Below are 14,094 nucleotides of genomic sequence, written 5' to 3' on the forward strand. Positions count from 1 at the left end.
CCTAGCATTGTCCGGGTTCGGGGATGGTTTGGCCGGCCGGGATGTCCTTGTCCATCGCGCTCTAGCAACTTCTGTGGCGAGCTGGGCACATGCACACTGACACAGTCGGCAGTTGTACGTTGTTTCCTTCAACACATTGGTGGTACTCTTTGCCTGGTCCATTCAGTGTGCTCCCGATGCAAAATACCACTGACAGATATTTTTATAAATAATTAGGATAAAACGTGGGCTTAAAACTGAAGTTTTGTTTTTAATAAAAATAAATCAAATGGAAAAATCTGAGGGGGCACGTGCTTTTTTTGCCCCCTATGGGCATGATGCCACTGGCTGTGGCTCTAACATAGCAACTCACATAGCAAATATGCCAAATTAATTTCAATGAGGAAACAGTCAGTGGTTGTATTTGATTAACTTTTTATTTAAAAGGTATGGATTTCAGCAAACAAAGAAAGCCAGAGAGGGAAAAAAAATAGATACACTGTAAGGGTTTAAGAATTTACAATTTTGAAGTATCGATTATACAGCAACTCGAAGAATGTTGGAGGTTTAGTCCAAAAACTCTAGGCTCCACTCAACTCCGCAGAAGAAATCAGCATGGAGTTGAGATACTTGCTAATTTCTAAATAGTTTGGACTGTGCAATATAACTAATTTATTAATTTGTTATGGAAAGGTTTGTGAACGTGCGCAGCATCTTACATCAAGCTGACCCTTGTGATCAAGCAGCCAAACACTTTCTAGAACTGGATACGTGATAACATCATAACAAAGAGTTATTTGTACATCACCCAAGAAATAAGAGCTACAACCTGATTAATACCATACTTTATTTTCCCTCTTTAGAAGAAAGCTATTTCTGAACATTTTCTACATCAACCCGGGAGAGCACTTTGATGCGTTTGGGCATGGCCACGATAATCTCCACCCCTGCCCTTTTTCTCTTCCCCATGGGGGTGGTAACTGTTTTGACGCTAGCGTCCTTCTGAACCAGCATGGCCTCACTCTGAGCCTGGAGAACGTCCAGTTTCTGCCTGAGCTCCTGTAGGTGGTCAATGTCGTTGATCCCACTCACATTCTCCATGATGGATTTGAGTTTGGCCACACACTCCCTCTGCAGTTCCTCATTTTGCAGTTCCTCCCTCTCCCGCAGACCCTGTGAAGCCTGTGGGGCCACCCACTGTGTTTGTATGCTATACAGTTGTAACTGTGGAGTTTGAGGAGTTTGCACCAGTGGCACTGTTTCTTCAGGCCCATCCCACTGAAGAGAGACTGGGGAAGCTGGGGAGAGATGCATTAGACCATTGAGGGCTTCCTCTATCTCCTCTGTTGTGGTGTGAGTGGTCTGTGAATGCAGCGTGAGCAGAGGGTGGTCCCTGTATTTGGGACACAGGTGCTCCCAGGTCCAGTTAGGCTCAGACCTGAAGACGTGACAGAAGTGTTCACAGGGCAGGCGCTGGTCCCTCCACACCTCACACTCACAGGAGGGCCAGGTGGACTCTGAACCGAAGCTGACCGCGTAGGACCGCGCTGCCGTGGTCTCTGCCCGACTCTTCACCCGGAAGGTGCCGTCGGCGGCGTCGCTGGCCTGCTCCACCACGATGTCGGGGTCTTGCAGGGCCGCAGACATGTTGTCCATCACCAGGGCCACCACACTCCAAGGGCGATGCCACAGGAACGGAGGCACAGTGGGGTTGAGGCTGTACTCGCCAGAGGACTGGCTGTTGAGGTCTGTGTACCTAGAGGTTCAGGGAGTGTAGCAGGTTTAGACTGACCAAACATCAAAACACTGACATTAAAGGGGAATTACACTCCAAAATAAAAGTTTACAAAGGTAGTCAAATGTAAAGATGAGTCCACAGCCTACATCTTAACCCCAATGCAGAAGATAAGCACTGTAAATGATATGGTGTTTATCTTCCATAAATTTTGCAGATATCTCAACAGAAGACCACTTTTGACAGCGAATACTATTCTAAATGACATTGAATCCTATTCTAAAACGAACTTACCTTTGGTGCATCTGTGGGAAGTAGTCGTCAACCAGAAACTGCAGCATTTGGCTCAGGGTGTCTTTTTTATGGACCTTCATGTTATTATGTGTGAAAAAGTCGCTCTGCATTTCCAGACCTCCGTTCACCATAGACACAAAGTTGACAACATCAACCCTCACAGCGTTCGCCCATCTCTGAATGAACAAAAACAAGAGCATGTAGCTAACTCTGTATGCGCCATCATTAGACTAGGATGCACATTATGGACCTATAGCTAGCATATTATGGATCTATAGCTAGATACTGTATCACAGATTCAGCTAGCAAAAACATAACACACTTGCTGCTGTTACTTCTACAGACTGTCTACATACAGTAGGTGTGGTTTAAACATGCTGTCTGCTTCAGGATGAAAGCACCTTTTAAGCACAGGTCTGAGATCTGCTTTCTGTCTAACCAGCCTGACCTTCATTAATACGCAGGTTATGACACAGCAGGGCCAGGACCTGACCCCATTGCCCCTATGATTTCAGTAATTGACATGTGCACTACAAACCTTCTCCTCTGACAGCCACTTGTTAGTGAACCAGTTCTTGAAAAGTTGTCTCTTTTCCAACCAGATGGGGCTCTGCTGTAGTAGTTCTACTGCCCCCTGGTGTTGCTCTCTGGTAAGGGCACCAGCAATGGCCTTCATCATATCAAAGATCCCCTCCTGGTTGGTGATGGCTCGGGACCGGTTGCTCAGCCACTTGGTCCAGGTCCTCTCCCGCAGGTGATCGCTGAAGACTGCCTGAGCACCTGAGATTGGAATGAGAAACAGTCCGTAATTAGCAAACTCTAACCCCCTAATCTTCTAGTATTTAGAGATTGTAACAGATTAAACATTTTCTTGACCAACAGGTCTTTTCAAAAGAAAATCCTGAAACTCACAGCCAACAGTGCTGAGAGCACATTATGAAGCTAACTTGCTTTTCCCACCTCATAGCTAACATTAAAACCTCACCACTGTTCACCTGTGAATGCTGCCTCCACCGCCTTCATCTCCACAGGGCAGTGTTCAGTGAGGATGTAGGCTGGACTCCAGCCCCGGTTCCATTGCCTGAACACCCCCAGCGCCTCCCCCAAGGCTTCGGCGCTCCTCGACTGCACGACAAACAGGCCCACCGGCGCCACGCTCACATTGGTGCGCACGCACAGGAAGAAGAGTGGCAGGGGGAAGCGCGTCCTCTTATAGGCCGCGTCCAGGAAGCACACCTCCTTGCCATACTGCCGAAGCAGCCGCCGCTGCCAGTCCGTCTGGTAGCAGAGCAACAGGTTCTCGCTCTCTGATTGAACCCTAAGCAGGAAGTTGATTCTAGGAGCTTCTGCCTTCCAATTCTCTGCCAATGTCTAAGAGGGAGGGGGGGGGTTGTTATGATTAATAGCTGAGGTGAAACTTTTGCATCCTTCCAATTATTTCAGTGCTAACCAAACTCCTTTTTGCGCCAGCGTGAGCTGTATAAATGGTTGTGCACCTTGACTTTTGCTATAACATGTCTGTCTTATTCTAAACCACAGCAGTGATATTCCCATATTCCCCGACTTAAATAACCCCAATGACGTGTCATGGAGTAATATTTATCTGTGCTCTGTTACATCACACACACATGTATTAATTCACCACACCAAGTGTGTAGAAGTTTCAGACTACATACTTTCTAAAAAGCAGTTCCAGAATGAGGGGTGCTTTAGCTCTGCTGGTGTTGCTGTTCTGTCTGTTTGGGGAATGGGCTCAGGGAGAGAGTGGTGGGGTCCGAGAGAATGACACCACTCAACACAGTTGTTGTTGTAGATTTACATAATAATGGCCAGCATCTACTGTCAAGTAGGGTGGCAGGTAGCCTAGCGGTTAAGAGCGTTGGGCCAGTAATAGAAAGGTTGCTGGTTAGAATCAGCCAACTAGGTGAAAAATCTGTCTGTGCCCTTTGAGCAAGGCACTTTACCCTAATTGCTCATGTAAGTCACTCTGGATGAGAACGTCTGCTAAATTACTAAAATATAAATACAATCGCAATGGAGGCAATGACTATGTATCCAATTCAGTGACTGCGTTTAGACAGGCAGCCCAGTTCTGATCTTTTTTTTCACTAATTGGTGTTTTGACCAATCAGATCAGTTCTGAAAAAGATCTGATGTGTAAAGATCAATTAGTAAACACAACCTTTGTTGGTGGAGAAAGGAGTCTCTGGAAAGACTCCAGGATCTTGGCTGATGACAAACATTTTCAGTGGCTTTCTGCTCTTCCCATGTAAGGATAACACACCACAAAGATGTTATGAATTTTCATTTTTCTTGAATCCGTGGAAAACTCTGCATGTGTGTTCCTGAATTGTATAATAAAGGCTTGTCAAGTCTCTTTCTATCATGCACAGAAACAGGCACTGACACACAATCATCCAAACAGACTGGGGTTTGGGAAGCTATTCAATTGTCATTTAAATTCTTCAATTCTTTACCCATTGATTCTAGAAGAATATAACGTATAAATGCCTCATGTGCTCAGCACAACTGTCGGTTTATCCTTGATTTTGTGCATCAGGAGACTGAAAGCAATATATACTGAAAGCATGAATGTTGACATGCAGACTGTGTTGGGACTATATCAAAAAGACTAATGAAACAATAGTGAGTAAAATGCCCCTTTAAACAAGTGTTTCAAAGAGGGTGTGTGACATGCATACAAACTGTTCATAAATTGCAGTGAAAACATACAGCTAACACCACAAGCCCCAATGGCCTTATCTCATTATCCAAATATCTGATGAATAGGTGGGAATGATAGTGCAGCACAGCCTTCTCACCAGCAGGTTGACCAGGTCTATTTTGCTGTAGTGTTCCTCCGCGATGACCTGAGCCATAACGGCGTGGATGGTTTTCTCTGTGGGGAAGAAGCGCCTCAGCGGCGGCGGGGTCGTGTCTTGGAACAGCTCCGTCTGCACGTACTGGACCATCTGGTTCTTTACCTCCTTCACCTTCCTCACCCCCTGCTGCACCAACGCTCGGATGTAACCTTTGACCCTGTCGTCCATCTGATCTGCACCCTGAGGGAACGAGGAGAGAGTGGCTTTTGTTAAGTAGGGAGAAAATACCCCTAACCACTGTTACAGGGTCAGATACTTGTATTCCCCAGGGAATTTTAAGAGGTCAAGGTTTTATTACATCTGTGTACCGAACAGACATACAGGCATACAGATACTAGTTATGTAGCCTAAAGAGAGTCCAATGCAATAGATCCCATGGTCATAGTATAGTAATAACATAGTAATACCTTTCCAATAGGATGTCCCTTGTGGTCAGTGACATTGGGTATTTTGAGGAAATATTGTATCTTCCACTGCACTGAGGCTGGGTCTGTCTGGAGAGCTTGTTTGATGGAAATAGACATGACCCTCCTCAACCGTGATGTGTCCTTCTCCAACTGATGCAGTATGGAGCGAGCGCACACACACACACAGATATAATTATGTATATTAGTCTGATGTGCATTCTAATGTTGACTGTGGAGCACGGTCACTGGAGTTACATAATAAACATATATAAACATAAACACAGTTTCACACGTACCTTGAATCCAGGGAACTTCACAATGCGGCTGATTGTGAACACAGCAGGGCATGCTACTTTCTTGGTTTTCAGCAACAGGTTTCTTTTTTCCTTGCCATCCTTTGCCTGAAAGACCAAAATGAGTGGCAGGTGAGAATGGAATTGTTGAGATTGGTTGTGAACCCCACAACTACCTTGAAGCATTGATGAAACCAGGGTCATATTCATTATCATCAAGGACCATAACCACCCGAGCCACGGCATGTTCACCCCGCAATCATCCAGAAGGCGAGGTCAGTACCGAGAGACTGAAAAACAGCTTCTATCTTAAGGCCATCAGACTGTTAAATAGCTATCACTAGCCGGCCTCCACCCAGTACCCTGACCTGTCACTGTCACTAGCCAGCTACCACCCGGTTACTCAACCCTGCACCTTAGGCTGCTGTCCTATGTTCATAGACATGGATTTACTGGTCACTTTAATAATGGAACACTGGTCACTAATAATGTTTAAATGCTGTTTTACTCATTTCATATGTAAACTCAGCAAAAAAAGAAACATCCCTTTTTCAGGACCCTGTCTTTCAAAGATAATTCGTAAAAATCCAAATAACTTCACAGATCTTCATTGTAAAGGGTTTAAACACTGTTTCCCATGCTTGTTCAATGAAACATAAACAATTAATGAACATGCACCTGTGGAACGGTCATTAAGACACTAACAGCTTACAGACGATAGGTCACAGTTATGAAAACTTAGGACACTAAAGAGGCCTTTCTACTGACTCTGAAAAACACTAAAAGAAAGATGCCCAGGGTCCCTGCGCATGTGCATGAACGTGGCTTAGGCATGCTGCAAGGAGGCATGAGGACTGCAGATGTGGCCAGGGCAATAAATTAGAATGTCCGTACTGTGAGGCGCCTAAGACATCGCTACAGGGAGACAGGACGGACAGCTGATCATCCTCGCAGTGGCAGACCACGTGTAACAACACCTGCACAGGATCGGTACATCCGAACATCACACCTGTGGGACAGGTACAGGATTGCAACAACTGCCCGAGTTACACCAGGAACGCACAATCCCTCCATCAGTGCTCAGACTGTCCGCAATAGGCTGAGAGAGGCTGGACTGAGGGCTTTTAGGCCTGTTGTAAGGCAGGTCTTCACCAGACATCACCGGTAACAACGTTGCCTATGGGCACAAAACCACTGTCGCTGGACCAGACAGGAATCGCAAAAAGTGCTCTTCACTGACGAGTCGCGGTTTTGCCTCACCAGGGGTGAGAGTCGGATTCGCGTTTATCGTCGAAGGAATGAGCGTTACACCGAGGCCTGTACTCTGGAGCAGGATTGATTCACAGCATCATGCTGTGTGTCACAGCATCATTGGACTGAGCTTGTTGTCATTGCAGGCAATCTCAATGCTGTGTGTTACAGGGAAGACATCCTCCTCCCTCATGTGGTACTCTTCCTGCAGGCTCATCCTGACATGACCCTCCAGCATGACAAAGCCACCAGCCATACTGCTCGTTCTGTGCATGATTTCCTGCAAGACAGGAATGTTAGTGTTCTGCCATGGCCAGCGAAGAGCCCGGATCTCAATCCCATTGAGCACGTCTGGGACCTGTTAGATCGGAGGGTGAGGGCTAGGGCCATTCCCCCCAGAAATGTCCGGGAACTTGCAGGTGCCTTGGTGGAATAGTGGGGTAACATCTATCAGCAAGAACTGGCATATCTGGTGCAGTCCTTGAGGAGGAGATGCACTGTAGTACATAATTCAGCTGGTGGCCACACCAGATACTGACTGTTACTTCTGATTTTGAACCCCCTTTGTTCAGGGACACATTATTCAATTTCTGTTAGTCACATGTCTGTGGAACTTGTTCAGTTTATGTCTCAGTTGTTATTTGTTATGCTCATACAAATATTTACACAAGTTAAGTTTGCTGAAAATAAACGCAGTTGACAGTGAGAGTACGTTTCTTTTCTTTTCATATACTGTATTCTAGTCAATGCCATCCTATTCAACTTTTGCTGTATATATACACTATTCTATCCTATGTATTCTACAGATACACTAAATATTCTATCCACATACTGTCCATAATGTCTATACATCACACACACACACACACACACACACACACACACACACACACACACACACACACACACACACACACACACACACAGTACCAGTGAAAAGTTTGGACACACCTACTCATTCCAGGGATTTTCTTTATTTTTGCTATTTTCTACCATGTAGAACAATAGTGAAGACTTCAAAACTATGAAATAACACATATGGAATCATGTAGTAACCAAAAAGGTGTTAAATAAATCAAAATATATTTTATATTTGAGGTTCTTCAAAGTTGTCACCTATTGCCTTGATTATAGCTTTGCACACTCTTGGCATTCTCTCAACCAACTTCACCTGGAATGCTTTTCTAACAGTCTTGAAGGAGTTCCCACATATGCTGAGCACTTGTTGGCTGATTTTCCTTCATTCTGTGTTCCAACTCATCCCAAACCATCTCAATTGGGTTGAGGTCGGGGGATTGTGGAGGGCAAGTCATCTGATGCAGCACTCCATCACTCTCCTTCTTGGTCAAATAGCCCTTATACAGCCTGGAGGTGTGTTGGGTCATTGTCCAGTTGAAAAACAGATGATAGTCCCACTAAGGGCAAATCAGATGGGATGGCGTATCGCTGAAGAATGCTGTGGTAGCCATGCTGGTTAAGTGTGCCTTGAATGATAAATAAATCACAGACAGTGTCACCAAAGCACCACCACACCATCACACCTCCTCCTCCATGCTTCACAGTGGGAACCACACATGTGGAGATCATCTGTTCACCTACTCTGCGTATCACAAAGTCACGGCGGTTGGAATCAAAAATCACAAATTTGGACTCATCAGACCAAAGGACAGATTTCCACAGGTCTAATGTCCATTGTTTGTGTTTCTTGGCCCAAGCAAGTCTCTTCTAATTAGTGTCCTTTAGTAGTGGTTTCTTTGAAGCAATTCGACCACGAAGGCCTGATTCACGCAGTCTCCTCTGAACAGTTGATGTTGAGATGTGTCTTTTGATCTCTGTTTGGGATGCAATTTTTGAGGCTGGTAACTCTGAAAATGTTATCCTCTGCAGCAGAGGTAACTCTGGGTCTTCCTTTCTTGTGGCAGTCCTCATGAATGCCAAGAGTGTGCAAAGCTGTCATCAAGGGAAAGGGTGGCTACTTTGAAGAATTACCAATATAAAATATATTTTGATTTGTTTATCACTTTTTTGGTTACTACATGATTCAACGTGTTATTTCATAGGTTTGATGTCTTCACTATTATTCTGCAAACTAAAGCAAAACCCTTGAATGAGTAGGTGTTTCCAAACTTCTGACTGGTACTATATATATATATATATATATATATATATATATATATATATACACACACACACACAGTGGGGCAAAAAAGTATTTAGTCAGCCACCAATTGTGCAAGTTCTCCCACTTAAAAAGATGAGAGAGGCCTGTAATTTTCATCATAGGTACACTTCAACTATGACAGACAGAATGAGAAAAAAAATCCAGAAAATCACATTGTAGGATTTTTAATGAATTTATTTGCAAATTATGGTGGAAAATAAGTATTTGGTCACCTTCAAACAAGCAAGATTTCTGGCTCTCACAGACCTGTAACTTCTTCTTTAAGAGGCTCCTCTGTCCTCCACTCGTTGCCTGTATTAATGGCACCTGTTTGAACTTGTTATCAGTATAAAAGACACCTGTCCACAACCTCAAACAGTCACACTCCAAACTCCACTACGGCCAAGACCAAAGAGCTGTCAAAGGACACCAGAAACAAAATTGTAGACCTGCACCAGGCTGGGAAGGCTGAATCTGCAATAGGTAAGCAGCTTGGTTTGAAGAAATCAACTGTGGGAGCAATTATTAGGAAATGGAAGACATACAAGACCACTGATAATCTTCCTCGATCTGGGGCTCCACGCAAGATATCACCCGTGGGGTCAAAATGATCACAAGAACGGTGAGCAAAAATTCCAGAACCACACGGGGGGACCTAGTGAATGACCTGCAGAGAGCTGGGACCAAAGTAACAAAGCCTACCATCAGTTACACACTACGCCGCCAGGGACTCAAATCCTGCAGTGCCAGACGTGTCCCCCTGCTTAAGCCAGTACATGTCCAGGCCCGTCTGAAGTTTGCTAGAGAGCATTTGGATGATCCAGAAGAAGATTGGGAGAATGTCATATGGTCAGATGAAACCAAAACAGAACTTTTTTGGTAAAAACTCAACTCGTCGTGTTTGGAGGATAAAGAATGCTGAGTTGCATCCAAAGAACACCATACCTACTGTGAAGCATGGGGGTGGAAACATCATGCTTTGGGGCTGTTTTTCTGCAAAGGGACCAGGATGACTGATCCGTGTAAAGGAAAGAATGAATGGTGCCATGTATCGTGAGATTTTGAGTGAAAACCTCCTTCCATCAGCAAGGGCATTGAAGATGAAACGTGGCTGGGTCTTTCAGCATGACAATGATCCCAAACACACCGCCCGGGCAACGAACTAGTGGCTTCGTAAGAAGCATTTCAAGGTCCTGGAGTGGCCTAGCCAGGAAGATGGTGCCTCTTCCTGTTCGGGCGGCGCTCGGCGGTCGTCGTCGCCGGCCTATTAGCTGCCATCGATTCCCTTTCCTTTTGTTTCTGTTAATTGGGTCTAATTGGTTACACCTGTTTTGAGTTAGTTTTGTTTGTAGGCTATTTAAGGGCACTAGGCCCACTGGGTATTGTGCGGGCTTGTTCTCTGTTTATTGGTGTTGGTGTATTAGTGTGATCTCTATTTTTCCGGACAGTTTTAGTCCTGTGTATTTAGGACGGGTTGTTTCATGCGCCCTTGTGTTTTGCATGTCCGTGTCTCCGCTGTCTTTGGAATAAAAGATCCACGTACGGAATTACCTGCTCTTTGCGCTTTACTCCTCCACTCACCATTCATAGAACTCATAACAACCCCATAGAACATCTTTGGAGGGAGTTGAAAGTCCAAACATCACTGCCCTAGAGGAGATCTGCATGGAGGAATGGGCCAAAATACCAGCAACAGTGTGTGAAAACCTTGTGAAGACTTACAGAAAACGTTTGACCTCTGTCATTGCCAACAAAGGGTATATAACAAAGTATTAGAGATAAACTTTTGTTATTGACCAAATACTTATTTTCCACCATAATTTGTAAATAAATGTATTAAAAATCCTACACTGTGATTTTCTGGATTTTTTTTCTCATTTTGTCTGTCATAGTTGAAGTGTACTTATGATGAAAATTACAGGCCTCTCATCTTTTTAAGTGGGAGAACTTGCACAATTGGTGTATAACTAAATACTTTTTTGCCCCACTGTATATATACACACACACACACACACACACACACACACAGGTTTGGTGTCACTTAGAAATGTCCTTGTTGTTGGAGGAAAAACATTTTTTTGTCCATTAAAATAACATCAAATTGATCAGGATATAGTGTAGACATGGTTAATGTTGTAAATGACTATTGTAGCTGGAAACAGCAGATTTTTTAATAGTACACGCAAAACACCAGTCTCAACGTCAACAGTGAAGAGGTGACTCTGGGATGCTGGCCATCTAGGCAGAGTTGCTAAGAAAAAGCCATATCTCAGAATAGGCCGATAAAAAGAAAAGAGGAACTATGCCTAGAAGGTCAGCATCCCGGAGTCGCCTCTTCACTGTTGATGTTGAGACTGGTGTTTTGCGGGTACTATTTAATGAAGCAGCCAGTTAAGGACTTGTGAGGCATCCGTTTCTCAAACTAAACGCTCTAATGTACTTGTCCTCTTGCTCACTTGTGCACCGGGGCCTCCCACTCCTCTTTCTATTCTGGTTAGAGCCACTTTGCTCTGTTCTGTGAAGGGAGTAGTACACAGCGTTGTACGAGATCTTCAGTTTCTTGGCAATTTCTTGCATGGAATAGCCTTCATTTCTCAGAACAAGAATAGACGGACGAGTTTCAGATGAAAGTTCTTTGTTTCTGGCCATTTTAAGCCTGTAACCGAACCCACAAATGCTGATGCTCCAGATACCTAACTAGTCTAAAGGCCAGTTTTATTGCTTCTTTAATCAGGACAACAGTTTTCAGCTGTGCTAACATAATTGCAAAAGGGTTTTCTAATGATCAACTAGCCTTTTAAAATTATACACTTGGATTAGCTAACACAACGTCCCATTGGAACACAGGTGTGATGGTTGCTGATAATTGGCCTCTGTACGCCTACGTAGATATTCCATTAAAAAAATCTGCCGTTTCCAGCTACAATTGTTAATGCTGTAAATGACTATGTCTACACTGTATTTCTGCTCAATTTGATGTTATTTTAATGGACAAAAAAGAAAAAATGTCTTTCAAAACCAAGGACATATCTAAGTGACCCCAAACTTTTGAATGGAAGTGTATACACACACACACACACTCCGGACTCCGACATTGCTTGTCCTAATATTTATATATTTCTTAATTCCATGCTTTTACTTTTAGATTTGTGCATATTGTTGTTAAATATTACTGCACTGTTGGAGCTAGGAACACAAGCATTTCGCTACACCTGCAATAACATCTGCTAAATATGTGTATTTGACCAATAAAATGTTTTTTGATTAGGCACCATATGGAAGAAAATTTACTGAAATAAGGTGGGACAACCTCAACTCCAATAAGAAAAGCTCCTTTCCTTTTTCCATTGCACAATGTTTTGAAAAGTTTTGCTATGTGTCCTAATGAATTTGATCCAGGTTCAGATGCACAATACGTCCTAATCATTTACATGGAACACTTAAAAGGCGTTTCAGAATATCATAGATATTAGCACCCTTTGATCCTGAAGTTCCTGCCTCTTCTTGATTCCACACTTTGCCCGGCCCCTGTGGCATCCCATTAGCTTGTGTCCGATGAACACAAACGGTACACCGTCAAAGGGGATACAGGGAGTACCCTTGCCGTACTTCCATTCCCAGTATAACCGGTTCTTGTGGTCCTGTGGTTTCCAACCTGTTTAGCAGAACACATTGAAAGAGCCATGAGTCCAGGGGTGTATTCATTAGTCGGATTCTGTTGCAAACCGTTTTGCAATGGAAATCGTTTACAGTCTAGGTACCAACCTGAGCTTACAGAGCAAACAGAACAAAACAGGGAGGGACCTACCTGAATTTGTCATATAGAAACTTGTTTTATTTTGCAAAACATTTTATGTATGGAGTAAACGGTTTCTTACTAATGAATACACCCCCGTAGTTTGCATAATATACATCACTAGCTACATAAGAATAATAATCAATCAATGGCTACTTAGTATAGTAGTATCAGTGGCTAAATAGTATAGAAGGGCTAAAAGATAGCAGTAGCTTGATCAATGCAAGTTTGCTCCAGAACACTCAAAGATTTTTTATAACTAACCCAAGATAGACTAGAGCCTGTCGTTTCCAATAGGAGCAAATGAATCATAGTGAGCAGAAGAAGCAAGGAGGTGGGCAGAGCCAAGCCCGAGCTACTGAGATCCTATTGGCGCATTGATTTGCATATCTCATTTAGGGAACGACTACTCTGTGAAGTACCCTTGTACTCCTTCTAAACAACGTATATTTTTTAAACGTTGGCAAAGGGTGAAGTCTACAAAACACAGTCCACTCTGTTACAGATTATACTTCTGAAAGAACTGTATATAGATCAAATGTTTCATCGATGAGAAAATGTGCAGAATTTGGGCGAAAATCCATCTCGCTCCATCTTCTCTCACTGCCGGCCACTGGGATTCCTCTCATCACCATATTTGGTAGAGAGTAAACGCCAACAGGATGCATCACATGTATACATCCGGTGAAATGTCTGTCTCATTGTTATATATGTGACGCTCTTTAGCTTGCTAGCTAGCTTACCTTGGTCATTGAAGCGCTTGTCCACACGGTAAGAAATATATTTCACACAGGTTGACTCTTCGACGTGTGAGATATGCTTATTGACCTCTTCAATTGTTTCAAAGACCGCTTCGTTGCTCATTTTTGATTATTATCTGTTACCAACGCAGAGAAACAGTCATGTAAACATTCAAATAATGTTGCTAGCTAGCTAAGTACCAGCACAGAGTTTCTAAACCCAGAGGTACAACATCGCGAGGCTTCTGGTAACGTTTGCGAGACCGATCAGGCCGGGGGTTGTGGTTTGAGACGTCAATGCGCAGTTCGGCGCGAGACGCCTTTAGCGTCCCAACAAGCCATTTTAGCATGGGCATGCTGTCGCTATAATGGCACAGATATAGAGCTGAGTCCTATTTATCTCTATGCTTTCCACCAAATATTTATTTATATAAAAAGTTGTAGTAAATGGCACCTTTGTTTAACTAGGCAAGTCGGTTAAGAACAAATTCTTATTTACAATGCTCCGCCCTATGGGACTCACAATCATGGCTGGATGTGATGCAGCCTGGATTCG

General features: G+C 43.7%; 1 protein-coding gene across 1 annotated transcript; it reads right to left on the reverse strand.

Moving 5' to 3' along the window:
• Positions 1–397: 397 nt before the first annotated feature.
• LOC139408414 (uncharacterized) lies at positions 398–13,781 on the reverse strand. The gene is made up of 9 exons (XM_071152261.1): positions 13,542–13,781; positions 12,479–12,657; positions 5,594–5,698; positions 5,298–5,447; positions 4,831–5,070; positions 3,004–3,379; positions 2,547–2,788; positions 2,009–2,184; positions 398–1,735 (listed from the first exon to the last, which is right to left on the reverse strand). Exons 1-9 carry the CDS (start codon positions 13,660–13,662, stop codon positions 850–852), a joined length of 2,475 nt encoding a protein of 824 aa, XP_071008362.1. The 5' UTR covers positions 13,663–13,781; the 3' UTR covers positions 398–849.
• Between the last annotated feature and the right edge of the window lie 313 nt (positions 13,782–14,094).

Source organism: Oncorhynchus clarkii, chromosome 5, assembly GCF_045791955.1.
Source record: "Oncorhynchus clarkii lewisi isolate Uvic-CL-2024 chromosome 5, UVic_Ocla_1.0, whole genome shotgun sequence".
NCBI classification, from domain to species: Eukaryota; Metazoa; Chordata; class Actinopteri; order Salmoniformes; family Salmonidae; genus Oncorhynchus; species Oncorhynchus clarkii.